This window comes from Panulirus ornatus, chromosome 57 (assembly GCF_036320965.1).
Source record: "Panulirus ornatus isolate Po-2019 chromosome 57, ASM3632096v1, whole genome shotgun sequence".
Classification (NCBI taxonomy): Eukaryota; Metazoa; Arthropoda; class Malacostraca; order Decapoda; family Palinuridae; genus Panulirus; species Panulirus ornatus.
Genome location: NC_092280.1, coordinates 5826301 through 5847284, shown reverse-complemented (window position 1 = coordinate 5847284; position 20984 = coordinate 5826301). Strand labels below are relative to the sequence as shown.

The 20984-nt window shown below is 38.7% G+C and overlaps 1 protein-coding gene across 1 annotated transcript; it reads right to left on the bottom strand.

Moving 5' to 3' along the window:
* Nucleotides 1-1771: 1771 nt before the first annotated feature.
* Nucleotides 1772-11773, bottom strand: LOC139766128 (glutathione S-transferase 1-1-like). The gene is made up of 4 exons (XM_071694358.1): nucleotides 10981-11773; nucleotides 5461-5680; nucleotides 3287-3428; nucleotides 1772-2457 (listed from the first exon to the last, which is right to left on the bottom strand). Exons 2-4 carry the CDS (start codon nucleotides 5658-5660, stop codon nucleotides 2140-2142), a joined length of 660 nt encoding a protein of 219 aa, XP_071550459.1. The 5' UTR covers nucleotides 5661-5680; nucleotides 10981-11773; the 3' UTR covers nucleotides 1772-2139.
* Nucleotides 11774-20984: the final 9211 nt, after the last annotated feature.

The window sequence follows — 20984 nt, the reverse complement described above, 5'->3', positions numbered from 1 at the left end:
GCCTCCATGTCCCCCTTTCCCATGGTGAATTACACATTGGATAATACCATAATGTCCCTGACTCCATGCTCGTTACATGACGCAGTTTATTGTTTTCTAGCTTGTTTAAGAGACGAGTTAGCACTAAATCAATACTTCTTCAGTGGTGGTGGGTATTGATGCATGTAAGAGGTGTGGTATGGTGTTGCGTGGTGAGTCGGTGGATTGTCATGTCATGAATGGTGGTGAGCGGTGGAGGAGGATGTTAGCAGTGGTTGAGGATGTTGAGTTGTAGTGGAAGTTTAAGTGTCTGTATTGGGAGACTGTGATGTGGGTAACGTTCTCGCTGATAAGTGGTAGTGATGGTGCATTGTGGTGATTGTTGTGAATATCACAGACCGTGTGACATTGCTTGTTTGTATAGTACGGAAAGGGACCTATTTTTAGTAATATACGACTTGTTTTACATCTATATTCTGTCTTGTCTTTACAGTTCCATCTTGTCGTTTAATCAGTTCATCTACAACTCTAACACAATAAAACTTACAATGACCTTTGGCTGCTTTTTCTGTGCATCTTTGAATGTTACACTCGTCTATCCCTACTCTTTATCTTTTCCGTTATAGGCAAATTTATGGCTGATGGCGATGGTAAGTGGTGGTGTTGGTGAGTTTTTGATAAGTGATGGGAGAATTTTGGTGCATAGTATGATGATGAATTCAAGAGTATGGTGTGTTTAGTGGAGGGCGTTGGTGGATGGTGTCATAAACATTCTGTTGCATAGGGATCTGATGGAATAGGGTGGTCTAGGTGAGTGTGTGAGGAGGCTGGGGAGTGATGGATTTTGTGTATAGCAGATGGTGTTCATGAGTCGTTTAGGGTGTAGTGTGTAACATAAACCGTAGAAAAATGTGAGTAGTGGTCTCCATCAGTGGTATAGGGTGTTAGTAAGATATGTGTGGAAATGTGTGAATTGTACAGACAGGATTAGGTTATGTATTTGTTAGTTCAAAATCCGAAGCAGTTCTTGGAAGTAGATTTCATTTTCCAATCTCATGTTTGTTTTGGTAATGTGGACAGGTACTTGGTAGATGTACTTTGTGAACACTTCTGCTGCTTACCAAATTTCAGAGTAAAATTTGATCCCTTTCAGTCATGCCTTATAAAAGTTGTTTTCAAGATTGCTACTAAATAAATGAATTAGTTTTGTCTAATTTTTGAAGAAATTAATCATTTTTTACTTTACTTTAAACTTTTATATTTGCTTTTAATATCTGAAGGACAAACAGTATATCTGACACTAATGTTTCCATCTATGGGTCAGAATATACCTCACTTTATAATGTATTGGAAGAAAAGTTGATCACTTGTATTAAAAATATCTCATGAACAAGTTTGATTGAACATATCACAATTACATGGCTTTTTAATTATTTTGAGGTTATGAAAAATCTGTACGCAATCTGCATTTAGATTCTGATTTTCAGAAAGCTAGCACAGCAATTCTTGTGCTGAACTCTTCTGTCATACATAACATATTTGGTATTGCTTGCGTGTCTCACAAGTTTTGATTGTATGATCTTGTTAGACTTTTCGTGAAAATTACTTGCAGAAAATTTTCTATTCCAATGCTAGATTTTGAAATTTTCAATATGGAATCGCAGAGTTTTTACTTACAAATGGGTTGATGAAAGATAATGTAGTTAAAAAACAATGTGGCAGATGATTTGGCTGTAAAATACAATATCTATCATGATTTCTTGCATAGGTAATACTTGTAAATAATACAACCTTTTGAAAAACTATGTGTATTTCTGAAGTTAACAATCATAAACATTTTGATATCAGTAACAAATATTTGCTCTGATATTTACAACCACAAGAACCCAACAACAGGGATGATAAAGGTTAACAAAAGTAGGTCTTCTCTAGTAATTGTCAGATGCATGACACTGATGCTTAATGATGACCCCAACATAAAAGAAGCACCCCAAAGGACTGTACAGTGTAAAGCAATATGAAGTTTTAATTCTTACATCTCAAAGTTCAACTACAAAAGTGTTGCAAAATGAAATACTGTGCAATACTCAACTGGGCTAATCCAAGCATGCTAATAAATGGAATAGTATTTTTATGTTGACCTTTTTTATTTATATATCTTTACTTTTCAGTAATCTTAGACTTAACAAAGTCTCCATACTTCTTAGCATCATTCCCATTAAGCTCCTCATAACCGTCAATGGCTTCTTTGCATCGCTGGAGCCACGTGTAGATATTTGAGTAGTCTTGGATGATGAAACCTGCAGCCTGGTAACTGGAGATGTTTGCCACTAGGACATGGTCAGCAATTGTAACGTGATCTGTCCCAGCAGCAAATTTCTTGTGGCTCAAGAAGCCATCTAGCCAACCCAGTGCCTCATGAAACTTGTCCACACTCTCTTGGCTTGGCTTAGACAGCTTTCCTAGTTTCACTGGGCCCTAGTCAAGTAAAAAAGAAAAAAGAAATAAGTAACCATAATGGCATTACTGTACATCAGGAAGGTTTGACACCAATGCATGAACTGTATATCAGGAAGGTTTGACACCAATGCATGAACTGGTGTTCTGTAAAACATTCTGCTTTATTTTTCTATGGGCATGGCCTGGATGTTTCATGAAAGAGCTACCTGTTGTTCAGCAATATGGTATTTTAAATACTAGAAATGCATCAGCCATTTAAAGGTTTGGGCTTTGATGAAAAAACAAAATATGACAAGAAGCTGTTGTGATATAATTTTAAGCCAGCAAAGGAAAAGGCTTCCTAGTTGTTCTATCCAAGCACACCTTCCTAGCATGCTCCATGCCCCTCCTAACAATTTCCGTGTTCCTCTTCCGTACATATTTTTTCACTCCATAATTGATGGTGGCTGTGTTTCCCTCATTGTATTTTCTTCCTTGGTCCTGTATATTTTCTTAACCAACCTATCATTGTAATATAATCATCTCCACATGAGTGAACCACTCCAAGATGTTCCTCTTAATCTACTCCATGACACCATACCCCATTTATGTCTTCATCTCTCTCTCATATCCTATTTCTATTCATGTCTGCATCATTTACTCCATACCATTTGTTAACACAGCAAGCACTATTCAGATAACTCATTTCAGGAGCTTGAATGGTAGAAGTGACTACACCATTCCATATCCATGCTTTTTTTTTTTTCATGTCTTAAATATCATACAGAATTGGTCTTTTTATAAAGCACACAATAACATCAGACATTTAATCTAAACTAAAGCTTTGTAGAGAATGTTTTGTACTTACAAACACTAAACCCCACCGGTGAGCCAAAGTGCTAAGGTCAAAGTGGAGGAGGGCATCCACCTTGGCCCGAGCTTTAGGGTCCTTTGGGTAAAGGGAATCATCTTTCCCATACTGAGAGGACAGGTACATACAGATTGCACGGCTGAAACAAAAAATTCTTAGACTTGACAAACTTTACATTTAATGATAATGTACTCCAATTCATTTGTCCCTTGGGAAGGTGTGATGAAAAGAGAGAGAGAATTCTTCTGCTTAACCAAAACCTAAGAAACCTTGCACATTATCATGCCATACCTTACCTTACCCTCCCCTCTGAGGCTCAGTCCTCTGTTCTTGAGGGTACCTTGTTATTCATGAAATGGTGAATATAAGAGTTGGGGTGAGAGAGTACCATTAAATTTTAGGGAGGAAGGAGGTAAATAACGTGCATAAGACGAGAATATATGGGAACATCAGTGACGAGAGCAAGTGGGAAAATGATAACAGTGATGGAGTGAGTATTTTGAAGGTTTGTTGAATGTGTTTGATGATAGAGTGGCAGATACAGAATGTTTTGGTCAGGGTGGTGTATAAAGTGAGAGGGTCAGGGAGAATGATTTGGTATACATAGAAGTAGTAGTGAAAGCTTTGTGGAAGATGAAAAGTAGCAAGGCAGTGGGTTTGGATGGTATAGCATGGAATTTATTAAAAAAGGGGGTGATTGTGTTGTTGACTGGTTGGTAAGGATATTCAATGTATGTATGGGCCATGGTGAAGCACCTGAGGATTGGCAGAATGCATGGATAGTGCCATTGTACAAAGGCATAGGGGGATAAAGGTGAGTCTTCAAACTACAGAGGCATGTTGAGTATTCCTGGGAATTTATATGGGAGGGTATTGATTGAGAGGGCAAAGGCATGTACAGAGCATCAGACTGGGGAAGAGCAGTGTGGTTTCATAACTGGTAGAGGATATGTGGATCAGGTGTTTGCTTTGAAGAATGTATGTGAAGGATAGACATTTACATATACACACATGTACATAGTCATACTTGCTTGCCTTCATCTATTCCTGTTGTTGCCCTGTCCCACTGGAAACAGCATCACTACCCCCTGCGTCAGCAAGGTAACACCAGGAAAACAGACAAAAAAGGCCTACATTCAGCCACACTCGGTCTCTAGCTGTCATGTGTAATGCACTGAAACCACAGCTCCCTATCCACATCCAGGCCCCACAGATCTTTCCATGGTTTACCCCAAATGTTTCACATGCCCTGGTTTAGTCCACTGACAGCACGTCCTTTTAACTCGCTATCTTTCCTTGAAAGCCTCTCACTCTCCCGAATGTTCAGGCCCAGATCACTCAAATCTTTTTCACTCCATCCTTCCACCTCCCAATTTGGTCTTCCACTTCTTGTTCCCTCCACCTCTGACACATATATCCTCTCTGTCAATCTTTCCTCACTCATTTGCACCATATGTCCAAACCACTAATGGGGGAAATTTTCAGAAAGGCCCATTTATGTGTGGAGACCAGTAATAACTATCATGATGATAGAAAGTTCACAAAATACTACAGTTCACATTATTATACATTTGTTATTTCAAAAAGGTCCTCAAAGGCTGGTTGCTTGGGGCAAAATTGACTTTTAGCTCTTGAGTATTGGGGGTTGAAGGAAGGGCTTCAAGAGGCATTCCCCTACTGTTATATTAGATGATGCCCTGTACAGTGCTCTGTATTGAGCTTTTGGTTGTAGATTTATGTTTTACTTGTACCTATCTTAGCAGTTGCAACCCTAGATTACTTAGCTGTATAATGGAACCTTGTCAGTGTGAGTGAAGATTCCAAGATGGCTTAAATATATTGTCAGCCACATTACTCCTTTGTAGACTGTAGTCTGTTTGGAACATACACTTTAAACCTTGCTTGCCCCACCCCAGACAATGATCTGAGAACCAAGATGATGAAAATGTCTTGCTCCTTCATAAGCCTTTGGACCACATTACATATGGCTTTGAGAAGAAATGCTCCTTCATAAGCCTTTGGACCACATTACATATGACTTTGAGAAGAAATTTTCTTAGTATCAAGTGATGAGAGCTGTTAGTGCTGCCCCCTTTAAAAGTTTTCCATCACAAGTAATTTATGATAATATAGATATTGTCATGGTCCAAGAGACTGATGACTCTCCTCACCTTTCCCAGAGTGTAAGATCACCATCAACCATGGTAGGGACAGTGTGCTGGGGGTTGATCTGAATGAACTCTGGCTTGAGCTGTTCACCATCAAATAAGTTGACTGTCTTGAGGGTGAGGTCAATCCCAACAGCTCGAGCAGTGAGCAGCACAGAGCGGCAATAGGGTGAGAGGGGCAGGTAGTACAAGGTAATGGGCATCTTGGTTCTGAGTGAGATTCCTGTAAGTAATAGATGTCTTAAGATGCTGATAATCTATATAAAATCACAAGAAGAAATTTGTACCTTTAAAAAGACATACCACAACCCTGAATGTAATTAAAAAAGTGGTATCAGTGAGCATCTTAGAAAAGATAAGGAGCTACTGAGATACCACAGTGAGCTTTTTAAAAAAGATAAGGAGCTGATGAGATCCCACACTGAGCATTTTAGAAAAGATAAGGAGCTGCTGAGATAACACAGTGAACATTTTAAAAAAGATAAGGAGCTGATGAGATACCACACTGAGCATTTTAGAAAAGATAAGGAGCTGCTGAGATAACACTGAGCATTTTAGAAAAGATAAGGAGCTGCTAACACAGTGAGCATTTTTGAAAAGATAAGGAGGTGCTGAGATAACACAGTGAGCATTTTAGAAAAGATAAGGAGCTGCTGAGATACCACAGTGAGCATTTTAGAAAAGATAAGGAGCTGCAGAGATACCACAGTGAGCATTTTAGAAAAGATAAGGAGCTGCAGAGATACCACAGTGAGCATTTTAGAAAAGATAAGGAGCTGCTAACATAGTGAGCATTTTAGAAAAGATAAGGAGCTGCTGAGATAACACAGTGACCATTGTAGAAAAAATAAGGAGCTACTGAGATACCACAATGAGCATTTTAGAAAAGATAAAGAACTACTGAGATACCACAATGAGCATTCTAGAAAAGATAAGGAGCTGCTTAACATTCAAATTTAGAGGACTGCATCCAGTTTTACACTATATATGTATTGTGAAATAACAAAGTATTGCTTTCAAATGCCAAAAGCTAAGAGGGAGGCAGGCTTTGTTATGAAAATGTTGCAACTTTGTAATTTCAAAGTTAATTTGTCAACTTCCAGCAAGACTTCTAAATTAAACTATCAAACTGCCCAATTCCTCAAACAAATGTAATTAAGACCAGGTAGATTCTTCAGATGAATCTTTCTCGTGTTTCACAAATTTCACTAATCATCATCCCAAAACAACAGATATTCCTCTAATAAAAAAATATTAGGATATAATTGCATTTCTAGAAAGACCTACTAGGACATGATTGCATTTCTGGGGAACCCTACTGGGGTATGGGAAACCCCAACTGGGATATGGAAAGCCCCCTACTGGGATATGGGAATCCCCTGCTAGGATATGATTGCAATTTCTGGGAAGCCCCATCATTTCTGAAGCACGTTAACCTTCCTAGAATTTTTTTTTTTCCGTAAATGTAAGTGTTATTATTTTGTTGCTAGTTTAGTACATCTGAACTTGCTTGAATACCGTTGATAAGTATAATGCAAGACCTTTACATTATCTCGATTGGTAGAACAAGTCTACAGAGGCTGATTATATAGAAACTACTCAGATGATTTTGAACTGAAGCTGTCTGTGTGTAGTTGCACTGAGTTTATTTTTTTAAACAGTTTTATTTGAATTCCGAAGTTGCTCCAACTTTGTTAGAAGTATGTGGTCAATGCTTTTCCTGTATATGAGGAAGTTACACACAGTCTTATTGTCAAAGAATGGTTGAAATTTTATCCCACTTAAACCATCTGAAAAAAAAAAAAATAAGTACCCTAGCCAAGCCATATAGCAAACTCTAACCATATGTGTACATGCTTAACTATTCATATCCAGCAACCGTATGGTCAAACATTTCCAATATTTTGGAATTTTCCTGATTTTCGGTATCATGGCAGCAGGATGAATGAATTATAACTTGTATGACTTTCTTTTCCCAGTATTTAAGTTTATGATATTATTCATTGTACTTGCCAAAAATGAAAATATATTCTCCTAAAATGAAAATATATTCTCAAGGAATATCAGGGTCAGCAACTGTGAGCATTTACTCACTTTGCTAACTTAAGTTATGATTGCAGCAGCTTGTTTATATGGGGCCTTCTCAACCATTCACTGACTGCCACCTGTATAAACTCCTCCTCACTTCCACAGCATAGGTCGGAGGCACCAATGTTGTTTAAAGTTTGTGCAGGGAAAAGGCTTTAAAAAAAAGCAAATGTAAGACAGGGTAAGAAAACTAAGGGGGAGGGGAGATGCTTGCCCAACACCATATCTGTTAGGAAAGGTTTATATCTATTTTCAGAGCTTAAATTTCTGTCATTTACAGTCTGTTAAGCAAGCATGAGAACTTATCTATGAGAAGGAGGAGAGTTATGACACTAGAGAGTGAAATTTATTACTTTGATAGCAATGCAAATGTGAATTGGTATGTCGGGGTCGACGTGCTCTCAATGGATTGAACCAGGGCATGTGAAGCGTCTGGGGTAAACTATGGAAAGTTTTGTGGAGCCTGGATTTGGAAAGGGAGATGTGGTTTCGGTGCATTACACATGGCAGCTAGAGACAGTGTGAACGAATGTGGTCTTTGTTGTCATTTCCTAGAGCAACCTCGCGCGCTCGCAGGGGGGAGAGGGGTGCCATTTCATGTGTTGAGGTGGCGACGGGATTGGATGAAGGCAGCAAGTATGGATATGTACATATGTATATGTATGTATACGTTGAAATGTATAGGTATGTATATGTTGCGTGTGTAGGCGTTTATTTATACACGTGTGTATGTGGGTAGGTTGGGTGATTCGTCTGTTTCATTGCGCTACCTAGCTAACACGGGAGACAGCAACTAAGTAGTGGAGTTTATTTATTAACCCGGATCCAAACCCCATTATCTCCCCGCTCACACCTCGGACCCTAACCGCACTGTGCCTCTCAATGTATGTCGGATATTCTGTTAGATATCTTAAGTAATGGAGCTCACCCTAAGGACGTCAGTATATTATGCCAGAACATACAGGCAAGGATAATAATAGTAAAAAAAAAAGTTAAATGGTGAAGGTTTTATGTAGATACAAGTGCCTTGGCAGGTGATGTTCTTCCTGCCAACATTAGTGTGACAAAATCACATTACTAGGCAAGTGAATCTGCCAGGCCCTTATACATCGAGGTTAGCAGGAGAACCCTGCTCATTTTCCTTTGAAACCATACCATTGTTGGAAGTTCTACTCTTTGCATGAAGTTGAACGCTGAACTTCTCTCAAAAATAATGCTTCATTGTGCAATGAATGTCGAAGTGGACTTGACAAGTAATTCTAGAGGCGTGTAACATTCGTATGGCTGTTAAGTGTAATCTTAAAAGTTGTTGTATACGCGTCGGAACATTGGACGTCATGAAAATTATGCTACGTATAGTTAATCTAATCAAGTAAAGTCCCATTTTGACACCTATCTGCAAAAGATTTCTTAATCGGCATATTGCTTGTGAAATTAAGCTCTCCAAAACGCTTAATTATTACTTTAGATAATCTAATTCAATTATGTTGTGTTATAAAGACATATTATTATAATTCATTCATTTATGTGACAAGCGGATCAACAAAACCGAATGAACAACTGTCAGGCTCCTTGTTATACTTTGCAGTGGTAGTCTTGGAGAACTCTTTCACTTGTAGATGGTGGGTCTTTTGGTTACAGTCCTAACATATATGGACTTCAATTGCTGTAGATTAACACAAGAGACGAGGGTCAACACGCACCATGCCTCTTGACTAACCTAGTCCTGTTGTGAAGTACCCTACATTATTACTGAAATTGCATTCATCAGTACAGACATTACGAAATAAGGCTATTACTGCGGAGAATGCCACTTGACTATGTGTATTTCGTATGTGAACTTGTACAACCTTAAGAAAACATGAGATAGAGGTTTACTTGAAGTCACTGATGCAGACCAGTTTGCCTAATATTCGTTCATTTAATCCCGTATTATCCTTTAATCCCGTATTATCCGCTTTAACATATTTAGGCTGGCAGTTCTCTTCAGCAAAGTTCATAATTTGCCGTAATACAAAGTAAATTAATTTAGCATTTGTGACCCTTTTAAAGTTGGAATGATGATGAGAGGTTAAGACAACCTGGCAACTACTTTTAAGTTACCAGGTTTTGGCTAGTTGTTGCCACAAGTGTAGGTCGTTTATGATTATTATAATCGTTATATTATAAAAAAAAAATATGATAAACACCTTCAGTACATTACAATGTGAATTTCATAATATAGTCATAAAAATCTATTCAGTGGTTGGCAGGGGAATATTTTGTATAGCTGGAAATACTTCAGCGTAATTTAGTTTTGCTGTTGGAGTGAAATAATAACAATGAAGATGCATGGGACTCCTTGTGCAGAAAGTGAATAATATACAGCATATAGAAATGCACCCCTTGGCGGATGTGACATTTCCAGTCCGCCCACACTAGAGAGATGCCACACATGTAAAGGATTATATATCATATACAGACGCCCTCTTGCACACTACAATCGTAGCATTGTTTGAACCTTGATCCTGCTTCAAGCTCAGTATCTTAAATGTTTATACAAGACATATATCATATGAGATAAGTACATCTAAGGAATGGCGTAGTATATAATTGGGAACATTAATCCACACAGGCTAGAGGGGTTATAGTCTATTCTTGCTAGTGAAAATCAGCCTTCAACCCATGCCGTTTAAGAGAATTTGGATCCCAATTCATGACAGCAGTTCAGAGTGAGAGCTAAGAATTGTGAAAGTATGGCCCAGAAGGTTGGGCGTGTGTGTGTGTGTGTGTGTGTTTTCGAGCATTCCATGAAACCTTTCGAGTAAATTCTAGACACTTTGAGGTGACTATTTTGCCAATATTTTTCCTGTGAAAAAAAAAAAGAGTAGATGACGTAAGATCGAATACCTCTCAAAGGACATTTCTTTCCGGTATAAATCGGGCAACAAGCACCGGCAAGCACCTGTGCTGCCACCCCCAGTGACGCGTAGGTGTGATCGTGGATGTTGCCTGTGTTCTTGCATGACAAAAAGTTCACCATATGGCGATAAAAAATGCTTACCATTTAAATCTGTTTCCACTTTGACATCTGTCATTTTGCATTCCCATATAAACTACATTGTCCATAACGAGTTTAGATATGTTTCCCAAAACCATAGAAGTGGCCTGTTTGGGGATCACTGTTGCTGCGCCTCACCGTGAGGGTGGGGTTCAGGGGGTATCTCGTACTCAGGCCCGAGAATTTCCTGGGATCTCTTAAAATGTCTGCATTGCAATATAAAAGAATGTTTCAATGTGGAAGACTGTGATGAAGAAGGGAAGGGGACCCGGAAGAAACTTTATACACCCGCCCGATACAATTTACCCGAAGGTCCTGTATCACGGTTACTTAACACGTCATCGACGCCTATGGTCACCTCACAGGTTTACAATAATACAAATGTTGATACTTACACTAGATTGCAGAGGAAAGAGGGACACGCCACTGGGAAAGGTCCAGACTTACAAGAACTGCACGGGTTTTGCCTTCCCAAGCTTGTAGCCGAGTGAGTATCTTGTCGAGCGACCGGTGAACGAACACTTGCGTCATTTCCATGTACCTCGATTCTTTTCGATATATTCAGTCACGTAAATTGACATGTGATATCTCACTAACTCGTAAACGTCACCAATTTATTCGTGGCATGTTATACCAGCCTTTGGTGTCGATTCATGAGAGTAGAGCCATCCCAAGGCATATATTGCTGCTTGAAAATTGTGTTTTGCAGGATGACGAAGTCGAATGGAACATACATAGTGACGGAAATACACGCCATGTTCCAAGTTCATAAGCCGCATTATTTTTTCAACTTGATAATATTCTGTGGTGTTTTAAGACCTTACTAAATTACAGTTTGTCAAGTTTCGAGATGATTAGTCAATTGTTGGTATCAAAGGTGTAGTAATCATCAAATACATCAGTTTGCCTGACCGTTGTTGCATTGATCCAAGCATGTATGAAGATTCCTAAGATCCATTTTCTATGAGAAAATATGCAGAAAAATTTGTCACGGTGATATTAGCCGATTTGCAAGTTGTTTGGTTGATAGAAAGTGGCGGTTTTGGGGGGAGAATGGTGCTGCCGCAGCTTTCGAGACACGCCACTCCCCATAGTTTCAGTCGGGCCCCTTAAAAGCGAGAGAGTTTAGAAACTTTTCCCCGGTCAAGTGGGCCAGGAAGCATGTATGCCACACGTCACATCACGAATGTTACAAAGAAGAAGAAAGAAAGGTGGCGCGCCTCAGCTGGTGAGAAATGCAGTTAGAATTATCTAGATTTTCATCAATGTCTTCGCCAACCTTCTGTCGACTGCACCCTCTTCTTCCCACTACAATAAAGAATTGACAAAAAGTATATATATATATATATATATATATATATATATATATATATATATATATATATATATATATAGTTGTATCTAATCATTTTTGTGGTAGATAGTTTATCGTAACGTTTTATAATAATGATTATACTCCCAGTCTCAGTGGGTTCATAATGTAAACGTGCATGCATATTACCAACTGTTATTAAGTTTTATTTTTATGGTCTACCCGATTGTTTCTTATGTAGAGGCGAGAGCTTTAAAATGCAGCATGAAATCATAATTAGATGTACGGCAACACGTACGCTTCTGTGTATTCAGTAACTTTTTTTCTTTGGATAGATGAGCATGTTTTATCTCCATTTCTGACTCGGTTACTGTACCTTGTAAGTCGTTGAGGCTAATTATGTGCCTCTAATATATTGTGTTTCCGATCATTTGCCTTAACCAAAATTTCCCCCGATATTTCTTCATCTCTTGCTCTTTTGGTGTCATGTTATATTGCAAGCCTTAAGGCCACGGTGAGACAGCATTGGTTGAGGATGTGTTTGGAAGGGGAAGAACCTGGAGAAAGTGCTGTGCTGTGGTTACCTGGGAGTAGACATGGCAGTTGATGGATCTATGCCATGAAGCTGAGGATAGTCATAAGATGAGGCAGGGGAGGGAAAAGGTCTTGGATGTATTTAGGAGCTTTAAAAGATGGGAAAGTTTGAAGGTCTTATTATGCCGATGGTGTTGTGTGAAAGCGAGAATTGGGCTTGATATAAGAAAGTACGGAAGAGGGGTGAGTGAATTAGGAACTAGATAGTTGACGACAGTGTGTATGGTGTTAAATGGGTCGATCGAGTAAGAAAGAGACAGGGTACTAAGATTATGCTTGAGAGATAATATGGTTTAGACCTTAGGATAGGATGATTTAGGAGTGGTTGATATATATGTGTGTCAAAAGTGAGGGGGAGAGTGAAGTGTTGGTAGGAGCATGGAGTGCGAAAGGTTTTCGGTGCTCTGAACGTGGTTTAGAGTGAATTGAAGCAATGTAATATACATTGGGCCATGTGTTATCAGTGGGTTGAACCGGGGCATACGGAAAAGTCTACGGAGCCTGTGGATTTGGTGCACTGCAAATGATAGTACGTAAGTGGCTGTGAGTATTGAAACAATTGCCTTTACTTTTCCTGTTTCCATAAACGGGAAAAGCTTGAGTACTTAATCTAGCTGTGAACGTATGGGTGTGAAACCAAAGTATATATATATATATATATATATATATATATATATATATATATATTTTTTTTTTTTTTTTTTTTTTTTTTTTTTTTTATACTTTGTCGCTGTCTCCCGCGTTTGCGAGGTAGCGCAAGGAAACAGACGAAAGAAATGGCCCAACCCCCCCCCCCCATACACATGTACATACACACGTCCACACACGCAAATATACATACCTACACAGCTTTCCATGGTTTACCCCAGACGCTTCACATGCCTTGCTTCAATCCACTGACAGCACGTCAACCCCTGTATACCACATGACTCCAATTCACTCTATTTCTTGCCCTCCTTTCACCCTCCTGCATGTTCAGGCCCCGATCACACAAAATCTTTTTCACTCCATCTTTCCACCTCCAATTTGGTCTCCCTCTTCTCCTCGTTCCCTCCACCTCCGACACATATATCCTCTTGGTCAATCTCTCCTCACTCATTCTCTCCATGTGCCCAAACCATTTCAAAACACCCTCTTCTGCTCTCTCAACCACGCTCTTTTTATTTCCACACATCTCTCTTACCCTTACGTTACTTACTCGCTCAAACCACCTCACACCACACATTGTCCTCAAACATCTCATTTCCAGCACATCCATCCTCCTGCGCACATCTCTATCCATAGCCCACGCCTCGCAACCATACAGCATTGTTGGAACCACTATTCCCTCAAACATACCCATTTTTGCTTTCCGAGATAATGTTCTCGACTTCCACACATTTTTCAAGGCTCCCAAAATTTTCGCCCCCTCCCCCACCCTATGATCCACTTCCGCTTCCATGGTTCCATCCGCTGACAGATCCACTCCCAGATATCTAAAACACTTCACTTCCTCCAGTTTTTCTCCATTCAAACTCACCTCCCAATTGACTTGACCCTCACCCCTACTGTACCTAATAACCTTGCTCTTTTTCACATTTACTCTCAACTTTCTTCTTCCACACACTTTACCAAACTCAGTCACCAGCTTCTGCAGTTTCTCACATGAATCAGCCACCAGCGCTGTATCATCAGCGAACAACAATTGACTCACTTCCCAAGCTCTCTCATCCCCAACAGACTTCATACTTGCCCCTCTTTCCAGGACTCTTGCATTTACCTCCTTTACAACCCCATCCATAAACATATATATATATATATATATATATATATATATATATATATATATTGCTTTGTCGCTGTCTCCCGCGTTAGCGAGGTAGCGCAAGGAAACAGACGAAAGAATGGCCCAACCCGCCCACATACACATGTATATACATACACGTCCACACTTGCACATATACATACCTATACATCTCAACGTATATATATATATATATATATATATATATATATATATATATATATATATATATATATATATATATATATATACACACACACACACACACAGATATATACATATATACACATGTACCTAATTCATACTGTCTGCCTTTATTCATTTCCATCGCCACCCCGCTACACATGAAATAACAACCCCCTCCCCCTGCATGTGCGCACGGTAGCGCTAGGAAAAGACAACAAAGGCCACATTCGTTCACACTCAGTATCTAGCTGTCATGTATAATGCACCGAAAGCACAGCTCCCTCTCCACATCCAGGCCCCACAAAACTTTCCATGGTTTACCCCAGACGCTTCACATGCCCTGGTTCAATACATTGACAGCACGTCAACCCCGGTATACCACATCGTTCCAATTCACTCTATTCCTTGCACGCCTTTCACCCTCCTGCATGTTCAGGCCCCCGATCACTCAAAATCTTTTTCACTCCATCTTTCCACCTCCAATTTGGTCTCCAACTTCTCGTTCCCTCCACCTTTGACACTTATACCCTTTTTGTCAATCTTTCCTCACTCATTCTCTCCATGTGACCAAACTATTTCAAAACACCCTCTTCTGCTCTCTCAACCACACTCTCTTTATTACCACACATCTCTCTTACCCTATTATTACTTACTCGATCAAAACACCTCACACCACATGTCCTCAAACATCTCATTTCCAGCACATCCACCCTCCTCCACATAACTCTATCCATAGCCCACGCATCGCAACCATATAACATTGTTAGAACCACTACTCCTTCAAACATACCCATTTTTGCTTTCCACAATAATGTTCTTGACTTCCACACATTTTTCAACACTCCCAGAACTTTTGCCCCCTCCCCCACCCTATGATTCATTTCTGCTTCCATGGTTCCATTCACACTTACCTCCCAATTGACTTGGCCCTCAACCCTACTGTACCTAATAACCTTGCTCTTATTCACATTTACTCTCAGCTTTCTTCTTTCACACACTCTACCAAACTTAGTCACCAGGTTCTGCAGTTTCTCACATGAATCAGCCACCATCTTTATCATCAGCGAACAACAACTGAGTCACTTCCCAAGCTCTCTCATCCACAACAGACTGCATACTTGCCCCTCTTTCCAAAACTCTTGCATTCACCTCCCTAACAACCCCATCCATAAACAAATTAAACAACCATGGAGACATCACGCACCCCTGCCGCGAACCAACATTCACTGAGAACCAATTACTTTCCTTGTTTGAATAAGTTTTCACTGCTTCTAACAACTTGCCTCCCACAACATATATTCTCAGTACCCTCCACAGAGCATTTCTATCAACTCTATCATATGCCTTCTCCAGATCCATAAATGCTACATACAAATCCATTTGCTTTTCTAGGTATTTCTTACATACATTCTTCAAAGCAAACACCTGATCCACACATCCTCTACCACTTCTGAAACCACACTGCTCTTCCCCATTCTGATGTTCTGTACATGCCTTCACCCTCTCAGTCAATACCTTCTCATATAATTTCCCAGGAATGCTCAATAAACTTATGCCTCTGTAATTTGAGCACTCACTTTTATCCCCTTTGCCTTTGAACAATGGCACTATGCATGCATTCCGCTAATCCTCAGGCATCTCAACATGAGTCATACACACATTAAATAACCTTACCAACCAGTCAACAATGCAGTCACCCCCTTTTTTAATAAATTCCACTGCAATACCATCCAAACCCGCTGCCTTGCTGGCTTTCATCTACCACAAAACTTTTACTACCTCTTCTCTCTTTACCAAATCATTCTCCCTAAGCCTCTCACTTTGCACACCACCTCAACCAAAACACTCTATATCTGCCAGTCTATCATCAAACACATTCAACAAACTTTGTCGCTGTCTCCCGCATTAGCGAGGTAGCGCAAGGAAACAGATGAGAGAATGGCCTAACCCACCCACATATACATGTATATACATACACGTCCACACACGCACATATACATACCTATACATCTCAACGTATACATATATATACACACACAGACATATACATATATACACATGTACATAAGTCATACTGTCTGCCCTTATTCATTCCCAGCTTGTAGCTGAGAATCAGGATAGAATGCAGAAAGATGTTGAGGAGGTGTGGTTTGCTGTAAACTTTAGGAAGGTGTGTGGATGAGTCTTTTAAGATGTACTGATCTTGTTGAGCACGAGGCAAATCATTGGTTGGTAAAGTTACATAACACAACAGAGTTACAAGTATTAGTAGACCATGTAAGAGATTGGTAGGTACAGTGACAATATGGAGCAGGGTTAGGGAAACTTCAAATGAAGATGCCATGAATAATTTAGTATCGAAGGTAGTACAAGAATTTCATAACCATTGAGCGGCTGGCATTCTCTCCACAAACATACAATCTCCCATTGTCACACAACATTTAATTCACACACTTCATTTCGTAACTCTAGAGTTTCTTGCTGTTAGCACTATGCACTAGCCTTGCCTTTTGACAAAATGGTTGGAGTAACAGGTAGTAGCTGTTGGTAGGAACATTAGGTAGGGGCATTGGGTAGAAGTTTTAGGTAGAAACGTTAAGTAGAAGTGGTCCATAGGAACGAACCCCTGCAAACATTGCCCTAGAGTTGCTCTCTGCCAGTGGCCAGTTAAGGATGAGGCATTAAAGGCTAAGAAGCAGAATTGGAGTTTGCCATTTATGGAGACGTTTGCTGTGGCCACCCTCTTAAGGGACTTTACGAGGAGAATGGGCATTAGGGATGTAGATAGATATATAGATAGAGGTGGCGTGAATGGAAACACTGGTCTCGTGACAAATCAGCTTGCAACAGAAAGTGAAAAGGTAGGAGGCACGTTTAATATGGCAATCCATGTTTGACTTCAACGCTCTTGGCTGAAGTTGAAGGTTTGTGCAAGGGATTTCAGAGGCTTTGTGTTCCTGATCCTCCCAGTGCTACTATGAATGTAATTAATGGTGATAAGAAGGTAGGTTATCTAAGTTTACCTATTGTTAATTCTTCTAAGGATATCAACCTAGTTTGACATACACACAAATGTTTAATTGGATGGGGATTCTGAGCACTGTCATAAAATTCAAAATCTTTTTGTTAAAATGCATATACTTTCCACTCATATAGCCAAGGGGAAAGGCATCCATTTTTTTCTGTAGATTCATCATTCAGAGCTCATGCTACAGTAAAAAATATGTTTACCACAAAGGGTGTCATCTCAAGCCTGTTTTATGTATCATCTTGTTACTGCAGTCATTCTTTCCAGTTCATGGAAAGGGGACTTTACCTTTGTAATTACAACAGTGAAACTTGAGATGGCATAACTATAATTTGGTTTAACCACACTTGGACTTGGAAAATGTGTGACATTTTATATGGTTTCTTGAATTGCATCTTTCTGATTAAAGCTTTATGGATGAAGGTAAAATATGGTAGTGCAAGCCTTTTGTGTAAGTACGGTAATTTGATTAAAGGCAACAGGAACAACTGAATCTTGGTGAGACTTTTTCACCATCAAAGAACTACTACTGAGGCACCTGGACATATTTATGTAGGATATTCCTTCATGGTTACCTTGCCTCTTATTAGTGTGTACATTTTTCACTTGAAAGTTATGGCTGTCTTCATAAGTGTATTGTTGTAGAAGGATATTTAAGAACAATTAAGTAGAATCTTGTATATTTACATATAAATAAAAGCTGTAGGTTCACAACCTCTTATCTTTGTATGACCGAGAAATAAGTAGATGATTTTTTTTACATAATGGCTGACCACGTGAAACAAGAGATGCTGTGTGGGGTTAATCTATGGTTTTGATTCTGGTTTATATCTGGACAATGTTTGTGCTGGAGCAAATTGCATATTTTAACAAATAACTTTTTTTACATCTTTCAATTGTAATCATTTAACAACTTACTTTTTTCACAGTATTACACCAAAACAAACTATTTCAACCCAATCCCATCAAATATTTATCAGAACAGGAAGAGAATATGAAATTAGAAGGTACCTATTGAAAGCTCCATCACAACAGTGACCAGGCCAACCCCATCCTCAGCTGTGACCATGAAGCTCACAAGCTGTACTGGAGGGGAAGACAGGGAAGAGGGTAATCTGGTGCTTTGTAAAACTTTAAGGGGGAATTTGGTCTATTATACAGTGGAAAAATATACATACACATGCTGCATTAGCAAAATACATATGACACATGGTAAGGCATTGACTCCAACCCATGAGAGTGAAAAATAAACTGAAAAATAATGGATTAGTGATACAGACTGGAGAGGAAAATAATCTGGAATGTAGTCTCGGTGACTTCAGCTAAGCTGGCCTGAGTATGTATTAGTGACATCAATAGTGACACATCCAAGAGCAGGTATTTCACACAAAAATAATAAATCTTTATCTTTTGAATGGCAAAAGTTGTGACATTTGAGACTTCCTTTGAAACAAAAACTGTAGGTCATAATCACTTAAAAAAATGTATACTGCAAAACCAACAGAATAAATCAGGTCTAAGTAGCAAGAGCATTTACAACCAAGCCATCTTTGAGAATATAAGGCTTGGAATATATGCAGTTACAGACACCAGGCCAGCTACTCTGGGTCACATATTTTCTCCTTTTCATACACCACGATATTCATTACCTCATAAATAAAATAAACGTGTGCTTATATTTTACAGGAAACATACTAAGAACTTGTTAGAAGATTTTTACACGAAGTCCATGTAGTTACATTATTCAATTACCTATTGAAGATTTAAAAAATACACATTCTAATATATGACAATATAAGGCTGTGGTTACTTAGTCAGTAAATCACTGGAAAAGAAGAGTGTATATGGTATCACAACACACCCACAGAACAAAGATGAGCCAACTCTTAACATATCAGCTCATCATGGCTTCTTTCATCTTTCCTACACTGGTCTATCATCAAGAACACTGTAGAATATATATTTTTTTTTTTCTCTAACCTCTGATTAATCATTTCTTGTGTTGCCCAACATTTCAAGAGAAGCATATACATCTAGCAACCCCCATCACAGTCTGATTTTCCCATGTTTATTGTGCTTTGTAATTTCAAAAAATTACCTTTTCTAAAGTTAAGAACACTCAGTAAGAGAATTATTGTCAAAAAACTTTTGTGATTATGGTACTCCTTACTGCCTGTGCCCTGTTAACTTTACTGTCCTAAATGTGTCAGTTTGTGTTTTGCTGATATTTTGGTTTAAAGCCAAGAATTTATAGTCAGTTAATGCCCTATGTTAATAATGCATGTCATATAATAACCATTTCATGATAATTAACCAATGAAACCTCTGCAAAGTAAGAGTATCTGAAAATTCCTATTTTTTCCATACAGAATACCTGTTTTCTTAACATTAAAGTGTATTTGTTCATACACTAATGTCACTTCACTTCTATGTCACATCTTGATGCAGTAGACCTCCTTTGTATGTCTGTTTTACTTACAGCCTGGACAAAATTGAATTATGAAAACTGTATTTATGTAACTGGTATGCAGGAATATATAAGAACACATACGGAGCCATCCTCAATTAACATATCAAAATCTTAAGGTTCAGTGTAGCACAAAAGTTATGTTTTTAAGTTTCAGCAATAAGGATATTAAGGTTGTATCAAGAAAAAACCCTAGTCATTAATTTAAATGACACATTTCCTGATCATTCAGATTCAACTTAAGCACTCAAAATTTTGGCATATTCAGTTTCAGTGATTCCAATCAATCCGTGCTGCTGTTCTTAATTATCCTACAAATAAACTTTAGGGACTGTACCGTTAAGACAAAGCTATGCGACCCTTGTTGAGGAAACACTGGGTGCATTTCCTTATCTGCTTTCTAGCATAATTTTAATCATTCAAATCCAAGCAATTGAAAAAAAACTGTGCTTTTAAAATCTGTACTGAAAATTCCTAATCATTACTATAGCAAATTTATATTAATAATTTTCAAAGGCTTTTTCTGCAGGAACAAACTCTCTGACACTGTGATGGTATTTACTGAGAAGCAGTACACAGAATCAAGAATTTAGCTTTAAATTTGCTTTTGAAAGATGGATGAACAGGTGGTTACTCTTTCTTTATAAGCTTGTCATGCAGTGGAAATTTCACAAACAGCAATAAGACTATGAATCTTAGTAAACTGTATTGCCTTTTAAATGCAGCATCACTTGCAATGAATCAGGTGACACCGTATGAATAAAGGAATACATCCAGAACCAAACAATGCATGGCAGACATCATGCTGATGAGCAGCTTTGGTCTCTTACAAGCAATTAGGTTTATTTCGGTTACTGTACACAGCACATCACAATTGAGTGACTGAAAACAAAAAAAAATAATACTGTATAAGGTTACTTTATAAATTCACCCAGTCTATATCATGTAGAAGATTTAGCTGCCTCAACTTTTTGTTTTGTATGTACTATATATGTTTTTCTAACAATGTACTTGCACACTAGGTCACTT

Coding starts and splice junctions, on each gene's coding strand:
- LOC139766128 (XM_071694358.1), bottom strand. CDS start 5,660: ATGCCCATTACCTTGTACTACCTGCCCCTCTCACCCTATTGCCGCTCT. Junction 3,429..5,460: donor GATCTTACACTCTGGGAAAG/GTGAGGAGAGTC, acceptor TTTTTGTTTCAG/CCGTGCAATCTGTATGTACC. Junction 2,458..3,286: donor ACCGGTGGGGTTTAGTGTTT/GTAAGTACAAAA, acceptor TTACTTGACTAG/GGCCCAGTGAAACTAGGAAA.